We start from the raw sequence: 15,102 nt of genomic DNA on the forward strand, positions 1-15,102 counted from the left end.
AAATTCTGAATAAAAAATTATAATAACAAAAAAAAAAATATTTTCACCCCTTTTTCTTATTTAAATTTTAATTTTAATTTCATTTTTTTTTATCAAAAATATTAAAAAAAAAATCAGTTTATTTTGAAATGAACGAAAAAGATGTTTTGAATGAAGAATATAACATATTACAATCACATTATTTTAATTGTATTTATTCCAATTATTTTGCATTTGCAAATCGATTTAGTTGTGATTTAACATTATGTAAAACAGTAGGAGAACATTTACGTGGTAATTTACAAGATCAATATTCCAATATAATAGTGGAAGTTCTAACATTAACCGATAGAATTCTTCCATTTATATCGATGTTAATACAATGGGAAATTCTTCATACAAATAATAAAGAAAATTTATTAAGAGGAAATAATTTATGTACAAAAGTAGTAACATATTATCTTAAAAGAACATTAAGAGGATTTGCAAGAAAAGTATTAACACCACATATTACAGAAATTATTGAAACTAATAAATCATATGAAATTGATAAAATAACATTAGGAAATACAATTGATCAAAGTATTATTAAAGAAAATCAAAATAATTTAAAATGTATTAGTATTAAAATTATTGATTCATTAGTTCAAAATGTTCATCAATTTCCAAAAGAAGCAAATACTATTTGTAATCTTATTTGGACTTCTTTACAAGGAAAATATCCTGAAGATGCTAAATTACCTTCTCAATTAGTTGGAGGTATTCTTTTTTTAAGAGTATTATGTTCATTTATTGCTACTCCTGATACAAATAATTTATTACTTCCAGGAACTAAATTAACACCTTCTTCTAGAAGAAAATTAATTTTAGTCTCAAAAACTCTTCAAGCTATTTCAAATGTTTCAACAAATTCATTCGATTCAGTTTTAGAACAAATGAAAGAAGTTCTTATTCAACAAATTCCACGTCTTCATGAATTATATAGAATTGTATCTCTTGACTCTACAATATTACCAATAAATGATTTAGTATCAAAAGATATTCCATTACGTCAATGCGATATTAATATATTTTTCTCTTTACATTATTTATTTAATCAAGCAAAAGAAAATCATTTAACTTCAAATCAAAATAGAACAGAATTAAGACTTTCTTTAAATCCAAAATATTCAAATTCTATGGTACAAATTGATTGTAATCAAATTAAAGAAGAAGACTCTAAAATTTCTCCTTCTTCAGTTAGAAAAAGAGTTTTTCCTTTAAAAACTCCTCAAAGAATTGAAAAATCAAATGACCTTTTTTCTTTAGACGTAAAACCAATTAAAAAGAAAGAAAATCTTTGTAAAATAGAAAATACTGAAGAAAAATCTAATGAAAATCAACTAAATGATTTACCTCCTTTCCTTCTTCAAAAACCTTCATCTCCAAAACTTTTACAAGAACCTTCAAAAAGAAGAAGTTATAGAAGATCATTGTATGGAGGAACAATTGATATAGATTCTTCTTATAAAGATTTATCAAATTTAATTGGACCAACTCCATTTGAACCAATAAAATCATTTAAAAAAATTGTTGAATGGGAAATACCAGAAATTGATGAAGATATTCAAAGTTTATTAGTTGAAGAAAAAATATTTTATATTGGAGGAATTAGTGATAAACAATTACCAATTATTTATTTAAATATTAAACGTCTTTGTGATACATTACAAATTGGTTCAAATGTATCTAATTGGGATAAAATCATTCAAATTGCAATGGAGAAAACAAAAATGTTTGAATTTGTTATTGATTGTAGTTGGTTTTCATTAAATTCTAATTCAAATGAATATTGGAATAAAATAATTAAAACAATACATTATATATTATCACAACCTGAAATTAAACAAAATATTTCTGTTTATTTACTTCATCCAACAAAACTAGTTATTAATTCATTTCAATCTTTATTTAAAGAAGAAAATATTCAAATTATTGACAATTATAATATTTTAGAATTAAAATGGGGAGAATCAAATACTTTAATCCCTGAAGACAGTAAAAATTTTGTTAAAACAAATCAAATTCAAATTTATAAAGAACAAAAAGGAAAAATGAATGAAGAACAATTAGTAATGAGTTTAGTTGAAATTATGAGTATTAAAAAAAATAAAATTCAATGGGAATTAGAATATAAAGATATTGATAAAATTATGTTATATGAACAAAAAATGATGAGTTATGCTATTATTCGTAGTTTTACTGAAGGAAAATTAAATACTATTCAAATTAAATTTGATACTATTACTACTAAAGATGAATTTATTAAAAAATTATATGAATCTTGTTTTTATCGTTCTATGTTAGATAATAATTGTTTAATCGTTTATGCTGAAAATATTTGTATTAAAAAAGGTAAAAAAGTTATTGGAAATAGTTGTATTCTTATGATTTGTTTAGATAGTTTTATTGTTAAAAAAGGTAATGAAATTGAATTGTCTATTGGATTTGCTGCTATAGAAAGAGTAAGTGTATTACCATATAATGATTTAATTTCTAAAATTCAAATTTGTTATAAAGATGTAAAAGATCCATTATTAAATAGTACTATTAAAGAATGGTTAATTGAAAAGAAAAATGAACAAATTAGAGAGAAATTAAATTATATGATTGAAAAATTTAATGAAACAAAAAATCAAATGTAATTGATTTTCTTTTATTGTTTATTTATTATTTCATTTTCTTTTTTATCTTTTTTCTTAATACATTTTAATTGCAATAATTCTTTCTGGAATAAAGTCATATGTAGATGTTAATGGATGTTTATCTCCATTATATTCATATGAAAATGGTTCACAAGAACTTCTCCCTATACCTTGTGTTTTTGCAATTTGTATATCAACCCCTTCACCAAATGTAATTAAAAAATCATTTTCCGCATTATATAAACAATATGATTCACCAATTTTATTTCCTTTAAAAGGAAATTTTAATTTTTGATATCTTTTATTTTTATATAATGAAAAGACAAATGCTTTAGGATCATTAGTTTCAATATTAACTTCTTTTATTCTATGAGAAATAAATCCTCCAAAAATATCTTGATTAGTTGCAATCACTATGATAAATAAATGTGACTTTTTCATGACTTTTCTTGAAAAAATTTCATTTCCTATTTCAAACCCTTCAATATCTGAATCAAAAAGTATTTCCATTCGTTTTCTTTCACTCCATTCTTCTAATGTCTTAATAATTTCTTTTTGTTTTAATTCATCATCTGAAAATGGGTAAATGGTTTGTTCTTCTTTATCACATAATTTATTTGTTGAAGAACTTTCATTAATGCTTAATGTCTTAGAAAATGTTTTACTAATAAAAGGTAATATTGGAATATGTGTATTTGAATATTCTTTCTTTACTACTTTTTGACATTGTTGTTCAAAGATATTCTCTATAATCTGAAAAATTACTTTATATTCATTATCCTCTAATGAAGTGATTCTTTGTTTTAATTCAGAAAGAAGTGTTGAAGAAATTTCCATTTTAATTTAATTAAGTTCTTTTATGTTTTTTATTCCTTTTTTTGTTTTTTATATTTCTTAAAAAATGATCCAAAAATGAATCGAATATTAGAAGTATCTTTTTTGTGCTATTTTTTTTTGGCTGTTTTAGTTTTATTGTCTGGACCGTTAGTTTTTGCCTTAGTTATACTTGTTTGAGTTATTTTTGTTGTTGACCAGACTCTCAGTTTTGTTTAATTATTTTTATTTTTAGTTTTTACAAGTGAGTTGACTACTATTAAGAGAAGCATGACCAATCTAACATATTGCACCATGACTATTTTCTAATATTGGACATAATAAACCGCTCTTGGAATGTAAATTTATAATATATATGAAACCATATCGCTGCCAATAAATAAACGACCAATTAATCTCTACAAAATACAGTTATTCAACTAAAAATTAGACAATAAAATAGAGTTATGAAAGATAAGATTAGGAAAATGAAAGAATAAAGAAGAGACAAAACAAAACATAAGAAGAAGGTAAAGAAAATAAAAAATGAAATATTATTTGAACATTAGTCAATTTCTCTTATTCATTTTATCCTTTTTCTTCTAAATTACAATAAAACTAATATCTAGTCTATATAACTCATATTCATTTTTGTTTCTTTAGAGAATTAAGTTATTAGAATAGACTTTATTGAAACTTATAGACTTAAAAATATCTTTAAAGAATCTTTAAAACAACTAAGATGGGAAATACTAATACACAACCTCTTCATGAAACAAAAGATGTTGAAGATATGTCTATTATTAAAGAAAAAGTAAACCCGCAAGTTGATATTCAAGAACAACAAATAACAAAGAATATAACTTATAAAGAAATAGAGTATCCAACTAAAAGTTGCAATGTAGTAGTTAACAATCCATATAAACGATGGTCATGTTTATTTCATTCATTCAATGAATCTGATGAACAAGAAAAACATTATACTGAACAAGGATTTGTATCAGAAAAAATGAATTATAAAGACTGTCCGAATATGAATAATTTTATTGATCATTCAGTTAAAAAATATTATGTAAAAAAGAGAGTAGATACTAAAAAAATTAGTAACAGAACCAAATCTGGACCTTCATCAAGATTTTCTCCATTCTTAGTTCCTATATTACCTAAACCTGCTTCAATAAAAGAAATACATAAAGTCAATAAATTAAAGAAATGGACTAATTTATCATATTTTAGAATGGTGTATTTTAGTGGTATAGATGAGTTATCAACAAGAGGATTTTTAAGTAAAGTCTGTGGATTAAATAATCTATTAATAATTGTTACAACTCCATCAAACGAATGTTTTGGAGTTTTCAATGGTTCAACATTACCAGCTCAAATTACTAGTTTGACATATATTGAAAGTGATTTTTTCTTTTTTTTTATCTTCACCAATAATGGTGAAACATTTAAATTTAAAAGAAAAGCAACAAGTCAAACTAAACGTAGTCTTACATTATATCCATCAACTGAACAAGAATTTATATTTTGTGCTTTTTGTTCATTTTGGATTACAAATAAAGGAAGAATAGGAATTCATCCTTTAATGAGAGATCAATTTGATTTAAGCTCTGTTGTAAACCCACTTGGAGGGATAAATAAAACTATTAAAGAATTAATTGTAGTTCATTGTTATTAATTCTTTATAGTCTTTTTGAATTATTTGTTTGAACTATGAAGAAACAAAAATAGAATTAGATGGTCTAAAAAAAAATTTTAATCAATTATTTAACCATTTTTTAGCTTCTTCATTAACAAAAAGTTTTAAGAATGATATTCTTTTAAATGAACATATACATTTACTCCATTGAATATCATCTTTTTTAATATGTGCAATTTGATTGATCATTTCACTTGTAATATTTTCACTTGCAAGAATTTTAAATTTATCAATACCAATATAATTTAAATATTTATTTCTTTCTTCTTCATTTAAATCTTTCCAATTTCTTTCAAAACAATCAAAATTAGATGGAATTTCTTTTGGACATTTTATAGAAGTTTTTATTTCCTGAACATCTTTATTTAATTTATCTTCTTTATTAATTAATGTTTCAATTGTGACCAATGCATTTGTAGCTTCTTTATTTCCTTTTTCTAATTCAAGAACATAAAGATAATCTTTTTTAGCTTCAAAATATTTTTTAAAATGCATAGAAATTAATGCTCTTCTAAGTAATGCTTTTACATATAATGGATTACATTGTAATGCCAAATCAATATCTTTTTGTGCTTCTTCATACTCTTCTAATTTAATTTCTACAAGTGAACGATTTCCATAATAAATAGACTCTCTTGGATTTTCTTTTATTGCCATTGTGTATTGTTCTTTTGCTTCTTTATAACGTTTTTGTTGAAGAAATTCATTTCCCTTTAATTTATATTCTTCTCCTTTACAACCCATTAATTTTATTTTTTATTTTTTATAGTTTTATTTATTATTATTTTAATTATTAATTCTTTTATTATAAATTTTTATTAAAATAAAAAAAAAAACATTCTTAAAATAACAAAAAATAATTCTATTAATTTAATTTGTCCATCTTCTTATACAATTCAGTTATTGCTTCAATACATTTTTGTTCATCTTTAACACAATTTAATGGGAAATATTCGCATGAATGTTTTTTACAAAATTCATCAATCATTTCTTTTTTAACTGAAGGTTGCTTATCTTCATGAAGATTACCAACAAGAATTACTGGTGCATCAAATCCCATTACTGCACGATCAAAACATTCATAATATTCTTCTAAATCAGCAAATGAAGGACCAATTGTTGTATCAAAAAATAATATAATACCATCTGAATCTTTAACATCATATTCTATCATTCCACGATATTCTTGATTACCAGGACTGTCTAATATTTTTAATTTATATGTTTTACTTCCCATAATAAGGTCATAAAGATACTCTTCATCTAACGTTGAAATATGAAATTGGTCATGTTTTTGGTGAAGTAATGTTTTAATGAATGCAGTTTTTCCAGTTTCTCCATCACCACAACAAGTAATTGTTAAAGTTCTTTGAAACATTTTAATTATATTATCTTAGTTCTACAGGGTTTTTAAATAATCTTTTCTTTATATTGACGTTTGTACCACGTCAATTGAAAAATAACAGAATGTCTAATGAATAAATTAAAGATAAAATCAAATTCAGGGTTCATTGTTTATTTCAATTGTTTTTCTTTTGCCTCCTTTTTAATATTTCTTTTGATTTGTTTTTTTAGTTTACGTTCTTGTTTTTTCTCTTTACGGGTCTTTTTCTTTTCTATTTTTCGTGGTTTAGTCTCTTCTACTTTCTTTTCTATTTTTTGTGATTTACTTTCTTCTACTTTCTTTTCTATGTTATGTTGTTTTTGGTGATTTAATGCTTTTTTCATTTCCTTTGATTTAGTCAAATGATTAAAAAATCCCATTAACTCACTCCTAATTTGTTGTTCTTCTTCATCTCCTAAGTCATCTTCCTCTAAACTTTCTGCTTCCAATTCTTGGTCTTCTTCTTCCATATCATCATCTTCCTCATTTTCATTTTGTTCTTCTTCTTTATTATTATCATTTTCATCACTTTCCATTGTTTGATCCTTTTCTGATGACTCATCCATTTCATCATAATTCATTTCTCCTTCTTCAAGGGAACTTTCTGCATCTTTATCTTCAGTCTCTTTATTTTTTTTTACTTTGACAACAAGTTTATTTGTTTTTTCCGCTTTTTTTTCTTTTTTTTCTTCTGTGGCATGTTTCTTATTAAAATAAGCAGCAAATATACCTTTTCTATCAGACATAATCAATTAATTTATTCTAAGATATAAGAAAAGAAAAAATTATATGAATTTAAATTGTATAAATTGTTTTATTAATTTTTTTTGCTAAAGAAATAATATTAATAAAAAACATTATGTGAACTAGAAAAAGAAATAAAATGAACCGAAGGTTGTTTGTTGGAAACTTAGAATATCAAATTAAAAACTTTGAACTGAAAGAGTTTTTTGAAAGGTTTGGAAAGGTGGTTGATGTTGTAATCATGGAAAGGTATGATGGTGCTTCAAAAGGATTTGGGTATGTTGAATTTGATACAGAAGAGTCAGCTCAAAAAGCACTTAGAGAAGGTAATAACGAGATGTTAAGAGGTAGAAACATTCGTGTGGACATGGCTACTGAAAGAAAGCAACATGAACACAAGGAACGGTCAAGAAGTCGAGAGAGAAACCAACACATTTTCAAGACTGGTGTTCCATTTTCGTTTCGGGATACTTTTTCAAGAGTAAAAGACTTTCCAGTAAGAAGAGACTTTGACTACTCTAGAAGTTATGAATTCTATAATAAAGACCCACAAAGCTTTGACAAAGAAAGTAAACAAGTTTATTTTACTGATCAAAGATATGACAGAATGGGTTTTGATCCATATCTCAAGAAAAGGCAAGAAAATTATGATTTTATTTATGAACCTTTAGAGAGATATCGGTATGATGCATCACTGAGATCAGATGGTTATATGAGACGAATGGATAAATATCAAGAGAGTTATAAAAGGGGAGGTGAAAGGATAATTCAACGAGATGAATTATGTAATAATGATAGTTTAAGAACCAAAGAAACAAATTTTGGATTAAGTGAAACAGTTATTTTTGTAAGAAATCTTCCATTTAGTATGGATAGTTTTGAATTAAAACAACTATTTGAGCCATGTCATTCTATTGATGCAAGCGTTGTTTATGACAGAGATACAAACAAAAGTAAAGGATATGGTTTTGTTGTCTTTGATAATTCAGTTGATCAACACACAGCTATAGAACAGTTTAATAATTATCTTGTAGATGGTAGAAAAATAATGGTGTTTAAGGCATCTCTTCTTCAAGAAGAAAGAACAAAAGCAATGAGATAACTTCTCAAATAAAGAAGAAGTATCTTTTATTTTACAACAAAAAAAATATTATTTGTTATTCATTCAACAAGAAAGGATTCAGAAAAATTAAAATAACTGTTTATGTCATCAATAAGGTCTTCTTTTATTGTTATAAAAACAAAACAAAGAAAAAGACTAATCTTTATCGAATCTATTACCTGAAAACTAAACTCTTTTTATTTTTTCTCATCAAGGAATAATAAAAAAAAAGAAGAATTATGTTTTGTTGAAAGGTATATTTTTTATTTTGTTGAAAAAATACATCATTTTTTTGTTTCTCATTCAGTTGATAAAAATAAAATATCACTAAAATTATGAATCATCTAAAGTTAGAATAACAGAAATCAATAGAAAAAGAATTAAAGAGAAATTTTTGTATCTTTTCCAAGAAGGTTAAAAAAAGGAAACTAGAAAAGCGAAATTAGAATCAGTGGTAATGGGGGAAATGAAGCTTATGAATGGTAGTGTTATATACCTTGTTTGTTTTATTTTTATTGACTAAGTTGTTGTATTAATTTCTCAACTTCTTTAATAGATTTCTCATTTTTTATATTAAATTGGTCAATATAAATTCTTTTTAAAAAAGACCTTTTGTTTATTTGCAAGTACATCTCTTCATTAGTTAAAACAAAAAATAACTTATAGATAACAGCGACAACATTAATAATTGTTTTGTCTTATATTTTTGGAGATATTTCTGATTTAATTATCTATGATGGTCAACAATTTCTGTTTTTATGGCAGTTATTAGGACTTTCTCTTTCTGTCACATTTCATATCTTCGAGGCTATATCTCTTTGTATTATTATTATTATCACACATCACTTCCTTCAGTCTCAAAGAAGAAAATTTGTTTTTGGTATTTTTCTTATATCAACGTCAGCAGTCTTAACAGCTATTACACTATGTACAGGGATAAATGGAAGTATAGAGTCTATTGATTGGAAATTATTAGACCATTCTCAAAAATTAAGTGTAGAGCGACAAGTTTGTTTGATTTTAAAATATAATGTTAAGTATTTGTTTTTATCTATATGTCTTATAATCCATACTTTATATTAACAAGTTTTAGGGACAATGTTGTTTTAACTCAATCACTTTTGATAGTGAAGGGGAGTGTGGGTGTATTTTGGATGACCAAACTCAATGTACCAAATGTAATTTTGAAGGAGGAAGAAAGTGTTTATGGATATCAATTCTAATTGATTCTATAACAGTTATTCTGCTTTTGTCGATGGCTCTTTTGTCTTTGCTTCACAGACAAATTAATGATATTGTTAATAAAAATACTGTTGGATATGACCAACTGACTGAATAATAAATTATTTTTAATATCCTTCTTTAATTTAAGTTATATATAACATAAATATATTTAATAATAATTTCTAATAAAATAATTTTTAGTTAATCGGGTATTATTTTTTTAAAGGAACTTCAGTGTTTAGTTAAATAAAAGATGATTCGACCAGCACATAAATCACTAAGAACACGCTCTCAAATTATTGGTAAAAAGGAAATAAGGTTGTTGGTAGTTGGAAGTTCTGGAGTAGGAAAGACAACACTCTGTGATTGTTTTTTTGAAAGTCATCAAAGCCAAGGAGAAGAAACAGTTTGTTAGTTTTTATTTATATTGTTTAGTTTTATTTAAATGGTGTAATAAAGTAGAGAGAAAAACATGTTCAAATTGATAATGATTTTATTAGAATTTCTATTAGTGATATTGTTGGTAAACAATCGTTTTATGCATGTGATAATCCATATGATGGATATGACGTTATATTAGTAATGTACGATATAACTGAGTTAAAATCTTTTACTGATTTAAAAACAATGTGGTTACCAGATATATTTTTATATTGTAATATTGATACACAAATTATTATTATAGGAAATAAAAAGGATCAAGAGATTGATCGTATTGTCACACGAAAAGAAGCAGAACAATTTGCACAAGATAGACTTTGTCAATTTTATGAGATTTCAACGAAAGATGATTCTTGTCAATTATTATTTGATTGTATTTCAAGAGATTTTTTACAGTGGTTTGTCTTATACACAATAAATTAATCAACTACATAATATTTATTATATTAGTGATATTAAAATTAGAATGTTAATGGTAGGAGATCAAAATGTTGGAAAAACTACATTTATTAGAAAGTTTACAATGCAAGACCCCACAGGGCATGATTTTATGAGTGCAGTTTGTTTAATAAGATATTTTTAAACAACAAAAAATATTCATCTTATAGATAACAACTCGGTTTGAAATGGAAAAGATTAAATATGAAATTATCATGATTGATTGGGGATTTTATAATAAATTATTACAAACAAATCCAGCAATTAGTAGAACAATTGAGGCAATATTAATTGTTTATGATATTACAAATGAAGAATCATTTCAAAATATCCATAGAAAATATTATCCTTTAATTAATAATAAATTTAGTGATGTATCTGGTGTTATTGTAGGATATAAAACAGATCTAGAAGCTCAAAGAAAAATTACAATGGATGATGCATTAACTTTAGCTGATTGGTTAGGCTATAAATATGTTGAAATGTCTTCAAAAGATACAGAAGATCATTCATCAATAATTAAAGCATTAGCCCATTCAATAAGAATCAACCGTTTAAAGATTGAACAATCATATGAATAAAAATAATTATTTTTTTATTGTTCTTATAAATTTTCTCTATTTTATTAAAAAATAAAATAAATTAGACTCTTTCTTAAAAGTATTATTACTCTCTATTCTTCTTAATTTACTTCTCTTATTTCTTTTCATCTTTTCTGTCTATTGACTATTTTAAATTTTATTTCCTCTTTTGATATTTAAACAATAAAATCAAAAGAATTTTCAAAAAAAAAGATATCATTACGACATAAAATCTATTTTCAAAAAAAAAAAAGATTCTCTTATCTATTCTAACTTCATTCTATTAATAAAATAATTCATAATAAATTCAAAATAAATTGTATTAAAAAAATTACTGTAACACTAATCACCAGAAATTTAATTAATTTAATCATTAATACCTTTTAAAAAAAATATTTAAAATTTAAAAGAAAAGAATAGAATTAAAGTTGTAATCAATATCATATAATTAACTCTATTATATTATATTAAAATTGACTCTTTATCAAAATATAAACCAAAGAATGTAAAGTAAAATATATTAATATTATTGTTATTGTGTTTATAAGAAGAAGTATTTTTTTGTTTAATATTCATTAAATTTTATTCTTATTTTAAATAAGTTTTTTAGTTTTTATTAAAAAACAATTTTGTAATTTTAAGAGTATTAGAATTAAAGGAGAGAGTTAATGAATGATTTGTTCAATTTGTGGTAATAAGCAATTTGCAATCAATGTATGAGCTATGTAAGTTGGGTGTCTTCTAAATCCCCAACACTCTTTTTTATTTTCATCATAACATAATTGACAATTAACTTCAAAAACTCTTCCTGGTTCTTTTTGTTGTAATGCCTTTAATGCCATTTTCCAAGCAATTTCACCTTCTCTAGCAAGAAGAGGACCAATCACAATAATAATTTTAGCCTTTTTATAAGTTGTTAATATATGACTAATAAATTCTTCACATCGTTGTTCAAATACTTCATCTAATTCACTCTCATCATTTGCAATAAAATCATCTAAAATTGTTTGTTTTTGTTCATGATTTTCATTCCATTCTTGTAATAGTCTTTTAATTATATGATTTTCTTTTTCTTTATTTTCAACAAGAATGTTTTGAATTTCTTCTGCTTCATGTGGTGAAACAACTCTACCTAATTTGGATGGTGATACTAATTTCTCTTTTTTTGTTTTATTATTCTTTATTTCTTCTTCTATTTCAGTGTCACTCTTTGAAATATCATTTGAACTTGAATCTGAAGATAAACAAGCTTGTAAAGATTCCTTTTCTCTTATCTCTTGAATTATTTCTTCTTCTTTTTGAACAAAAGCTGTTGGAATATCATTTCTTGATGGATTAGATGCTCCAACATCCCAAAAATCATTACTTCCAATATTGATCATAACATAATCTGGAATCCATTCTGTAAAGTCCCACTTAGACTTATTTTCTCCAGCGTTTCTTCTTCTCCAAAGTTTATCAATATTTTTTTTGTCATTTGGAAATTCAACTTCATCACAATTTCTTACTACTCCAATACCACTCCATGCAACCATATGACTTTCCAAATTCAATTTTCTTACAATCTGAGAACACCATGCCTCTGAAGAGTCAGATTGAAGTGGAACACTATCACATTGTGGAAGAGGAAACATTCCATAACCACAACATAATGAATCTCCAATAATTTCTATTTTTTTTCGGGGTTGAATATCAAACTGTTCCATTCGTCTATTTGCTCCATAAAAACAAATTGCACCATCTCTTGCTTCACTTATTTTAATTAAAGAAACCTTTTGTGCAATTGGTTTTTTATTTACCATTGTTATTGTAAAATAATTACTTTCAATAACAAAAGTATTAAACTCAAGTTCTTTTGGTAATCCATGGAATGGTGGTATTCTTCTTATTAATGGAAGCTCAGATGCTACAAATTTCAATAAACAAGTTCCTACACACCTCATATAGAAAGTTGTACTACCACAAGGAAGCATAAAGTTTAACGAAGTATTTGGCCAATCAAAGAAAACAAGAGATTTTTCTTTTTCAATTCTTCCTTCAAAAAAAATATTTTGATGAGTAAGTCCTTGTGGAATATCAAGAGTGTTGTATTGTTGAAGAGAGATTTCCATTTGTTCTTTAGTTTATTGGATCTCTTTCTGCTTTTTTATTTTGAGTCATGAAAGGTTTTTTCGTTACTCCTCATCATCAATCATGAAAAACTTTCTTTGTTATATATTTCTTTTTCTTAAGAAATGAGAGAATTGCTGTAGAAATATTTTAATATAACTTTTGTTATTATGTGATAGATAAAAAAAGGTTAGTTAGTTACTTTAGAAATAAGTTAATTTTATAAAAATTTAAGTATAATCTTCTTTTCTTCTCTTTCATAATGACTTTTCTATCTTACAAAACTTAAAAGAAAAGTTACAAAAATAAAAGAGAAAGTGAAAATAATGAAATTAAATGCTCAATCAGGCATAATACCAACTGTTTACTATAAATTGGATTTTCATTGAAATGAAAAAAGAAGAACTTTAAACAGTAATTGTTTTTGAAACTAGGAAGGAAGGTTTAACCAAAGCTCGTGGAGCTAAATTTAAATCCCATATCTGACTCTTTTTTTCAACTTCAGTTTCTTTTTCTATGGATTTACTAACTGTTTGACCAGTAAAACAAACTGAAGTAACTCTTTTATGAGGAGAATTCAGTGAGGAGCCAGGATTATTAAGCCCAGAAAGACTTTGGAATGATGGTACGTTTAACCCTTCTTTACTAACACTTCTAGCAAAAGTTGGACTTTCATTTGACCCTCTCTTTTTAGATTGACTTTGGGCTCTACTTCGAAACAAACCAAATGCTTTTGCATGTTCTTTTTCTTTAGTTTGAGACTTTGTTTGTTCTTCAAGTTGTTTATTTTCAATATATTGAATAATTGGATCTATATCAACTTGAGTTATGCCACTTAATGGTGTATATCCTTCAATAGAAATATTAATTTGTTTCATTGCATCTTCTGGTAAATGACGGATTAATGCAGCAATACATGATTTAGCTACATTAGTCTTTGTTAGTGCACTAAAAGGATCGATATTGTCATTAATTAACATACAAGCACTAAATACCATTGCTAAATTATCAATTCCCATTTTTGTTTTTTCTTCATATGAAGAAATACGTTGAAGGAAATTAATAATAAATATTGTCATTGCTTTGTTGATAGGTGGTAAACAGTCTAATAAAGGTTGAATTTTTGATACATCATTCTCAATATCATCTACTGTTTGTTCATCAACAAATTTATCATAACAATTTAATGGAATAACAGGACTAGGTAATTCTCTAACAAAAGATTTAAATAATCCAGCAATTGTATGACAACTACATTCTTTATATATTTCATATTTTCCTTGATTAAATAACTCTTTATAACCATCTATTTCTTCTTGTTTACCTGGAATTCTAAAAATTCCTTCTGTAGTTTCACCTTTTAATGCTATAACTGTATCTCTCATTAAAAGGAAAATTATTGGAACTGATACATCAGGATATTTCTCTTTTTGGTATGACATCACTGTTTCCAAGCTGACTCCAAACACAGGTTGATTGATTTCAAACATGTTCATCTTTTTAAATTATAATTTTTTAAGTTCCTTAAAAAATAAAATTAGTTCTTCTTAAAAAAAATTAATAGAAAAATTAATTGAATGATAATTAAATATTAATTAAAATCAGAAATTTATGGTACAAATTGAAACTACCAAATAATAACTATACTATTAGAGACAATTTATAATCAATTTAAATTAGAAGAGAAGCAATAAGCGTGAGAAATGTTTATTCTAAATAAAATAATTTATGAACTTTATATTTATCTTCAAGGAGATAACTTCTCTTTTACTCAAAAGATTCTTTTTGGATTTCAAGTAACTATAAATAAGTCTTTACAAAAACGATACATTAAATACCTATTAAAAGTTTTTAACAAATAAAAGTAGTTTTATTTAAGAGGTGAATTGAACTTCTTTTAT

The 15,102-nt window shown here is 24.9% G+C and overlaps 12 protein-coding genes across 12 annotated transcripts; 6 read left to right on the top strand and 6 right to left on the bottom strand.

The window, feature by feature from the left end:
- Positions 1-128: 128 nt before the first annotated feature.
- Positions 129-2,663, top strand: ENU1_124790 (GTPase-activator protein for Ras family GTPase; the record flags this gene model as incomplete). The annotated part of the gene is made up of 1 exon (XM_008859909.1): positions 129-2,663. The coding sequence occupies one exon, from the start codon at positions 129-131 to the stop codon at positions 2,661-2,663; it is 2,535 nt and encodes an 844-aa protein (XP_008858131.1).
- Positions 2,664-2,717: 54 nt separating this feature from the next.
- Positions 2,718-3,500, bottom strand: ENU1_124800 (hypothetical protein; the record flags this gene model as incomplete). Its single annotated transcript, XM_008859910.1, has 1 exon — positions 2,718-3,500. The coding sequence occupies one exon, from the start codon at positions 3,498-3,500 to the stop codon at positions 2,718-2,720; it is 783 nt and encodes a 260-aa protein (XP_008858132.1).
- A 718-nt stretch (positions 3,501-4,218) lies between these two features.
- Positions 4,219-5,157, top strand: ENU1_124810 (hypothetical protein; the record flags this gene model as incomplete). Its single annotated transcript, XM_008859911.1, has 1 exon — positions 4,219-5,157. One exon carries the CDS (start codon positions 4,219-4,221, stop codon positions 5,155-5,157), a length of 939 nt encoding a protein of 312 aa, XP_008858133.1.
- Positions 5,158-5,238: 81 nt separating this feature from the next.
- Positions 5,239-5,922, bottom strand: ENU1_124820 (tetratricopeptide repeat-containing protein; the record flags this gene model as incomplete). The annotated part of the gene is made up of 1 exon (XM_008859912.1): positions 5,239-5,922. One exon carries the CDS (start codon positions 5,920-5,922, stop codon positions 5,239-5,241), a length of 684 nt encoding a protein of 227 aa, XP_008858134.1.
- Positions 5,923-6,043: 121 nt separating this feature from the next.
- ENU1_124830 (Ras family protein) lies at positions 6,044-6,556 on the bottom strand (the record flags this gene model as incomplete). The annotated part of the gene is made up of 1 exon (XM_008859913.1): positions 6,044-6,556. One exon carries the CDS (start codon positions 6,554-6,556, stop codon positions 6,044-6,046), a length of 513 nt encoding a protein of 170 aa, XP_008858135.1.
- A 137-nt stretch (positions 6,557-6,693) lies between these two features.
- Positions 6,694-7,308, bottom strand: ENU1_124840 (hypothetical protein; the record flags this gene model as incomplete). Its single annotated transcript, XM_008859914.1, has 1 exon — positions 6,694-7,308. One exon carries the CDS (start codon positions 7,306-7,308, stop codon positions 6,694-6,696), a length of 615 nt encoding a protein of 204 aa, XP_008858136.1.
- Positions 7,309-7,445: 137 nt separating this feature from the next.
- Positions 7,446-8,408, top strand: ENU1_124850 (RNA recognition motif domain containing protein; the record flags this gene model as incomplete). The annotated part of the gene is made up of 1 exon (XM_008859915.1): positions 7,446-8,408. The coding sequence occupies one exon, from the start codon at positions 7,446-7,448 to the stop codon at positions 8,406-8,408; it is 963 nt and encodes a 320-aa protein (XP_008858137.1).
- Positions 8,409-8,865: 457 nt separating this feature from the next.
- ENU1_124860 (hypothetical protein) lies at positions 8,866-9,747 on the top strand (the record flags this gene model as incomplete). The annotated part of the gene is made up of 3 exons (XM_008859916.1): positions 8,866-8,907; positions 9,075-9,416; positions 9,502-9,747. The coding sequence occupies 3 exons, from the start codon at positions 8,866-8,868 to the stop codon at positions 9,745-9,747; spliced, it is 630 nt and encodes a 209-aa protein (XP_008858138.1).
- Positions 9,748-9,885: 138 nt separating this feature from the next.
- On the top strand, positions 9,886-10,546 carry ENU1_124870 (small Rab GTPase, putative; the record flags this gene model as incomplete). The annotated part of the gene is made up of 2 exons (XM_008859917.1): positions 9,886-10,038; positions 10,095-10,546. 2 exons carry the CDS (start codon positions 9,886-9,888, stop codon positions 10,494-10,496), a joined length of 555 nt encoding a protein of 184 aa, XP_008858139.1. The 3' UTR covers positions 10,497-10,546.
- A 153-nt stretch (positions 10,547-10,699) lies between these two features.
- ENU1_124880 (Ras family protein) lies at positions 10,700-11,092 on the top strand (the record flags this gene model as incomplete). The annotated part of the gene is made up of 1 exon (XM_008859918.1): positions 10,700-11,092. One exon carries the CDS (start codon positions 10,700-10,702, stop codon positions 11,090-11,092), a length of 393 nt encoding a protein of 130 aa, XP_008858140.1.
- Positions 11,093-11,757: 665 nt separating this feature from the next.
- Positions 11,758-13,203, bottom strand: ENU1_124890 (hypothetical protein; the record flags this gene model as incomplete). The annotated part of the gene is made up of 1 exon (XM_008859919.1): positions 11,758-13,203. The coding sequence occupies one exon, from the start codon at positions 13,201-13,203 to the stop codon at positions 11,758-11,760; it is 1,446 nt and encodes a 481-aa protein (XP_008858141.1).
- A 405-nt stretch (positions 13,204-13,608) lies between these two features.
- ENU1_124900 (RhoGAP domain containing protein) lies at positions 13,609-14,697 on the bottom strand (the record flags this gene model as incomplete). Its single annotated transcript, XM_008859920.1, has 1 exon — positions 13,609-14,697. The coding sequence occupies one exon, from the start codon at positions 14,695-14,697 to the stop codon at positions 13,609-13,611; it is 1,089 nt and encodes a 362-aa protein (XP_008858142.1).
- Between the last annotated feature and the right edge of the window lie 405 nt (positions 14,698-15,102).

Source organism: Entamoeba nuttalli (assembly GCF_000257125.1).
Source record: "Entamoeba nuttalli P19 unplaced genomic scaffold asmbl_5238, whole genome shotgun sequence".
In the NCBI taxonomy this organism is placed as follows: Eukaryota; Evosea; order Mastigamoebida; family Endamoebidae; genus Entamoeba; species Entamoeba nuttalli.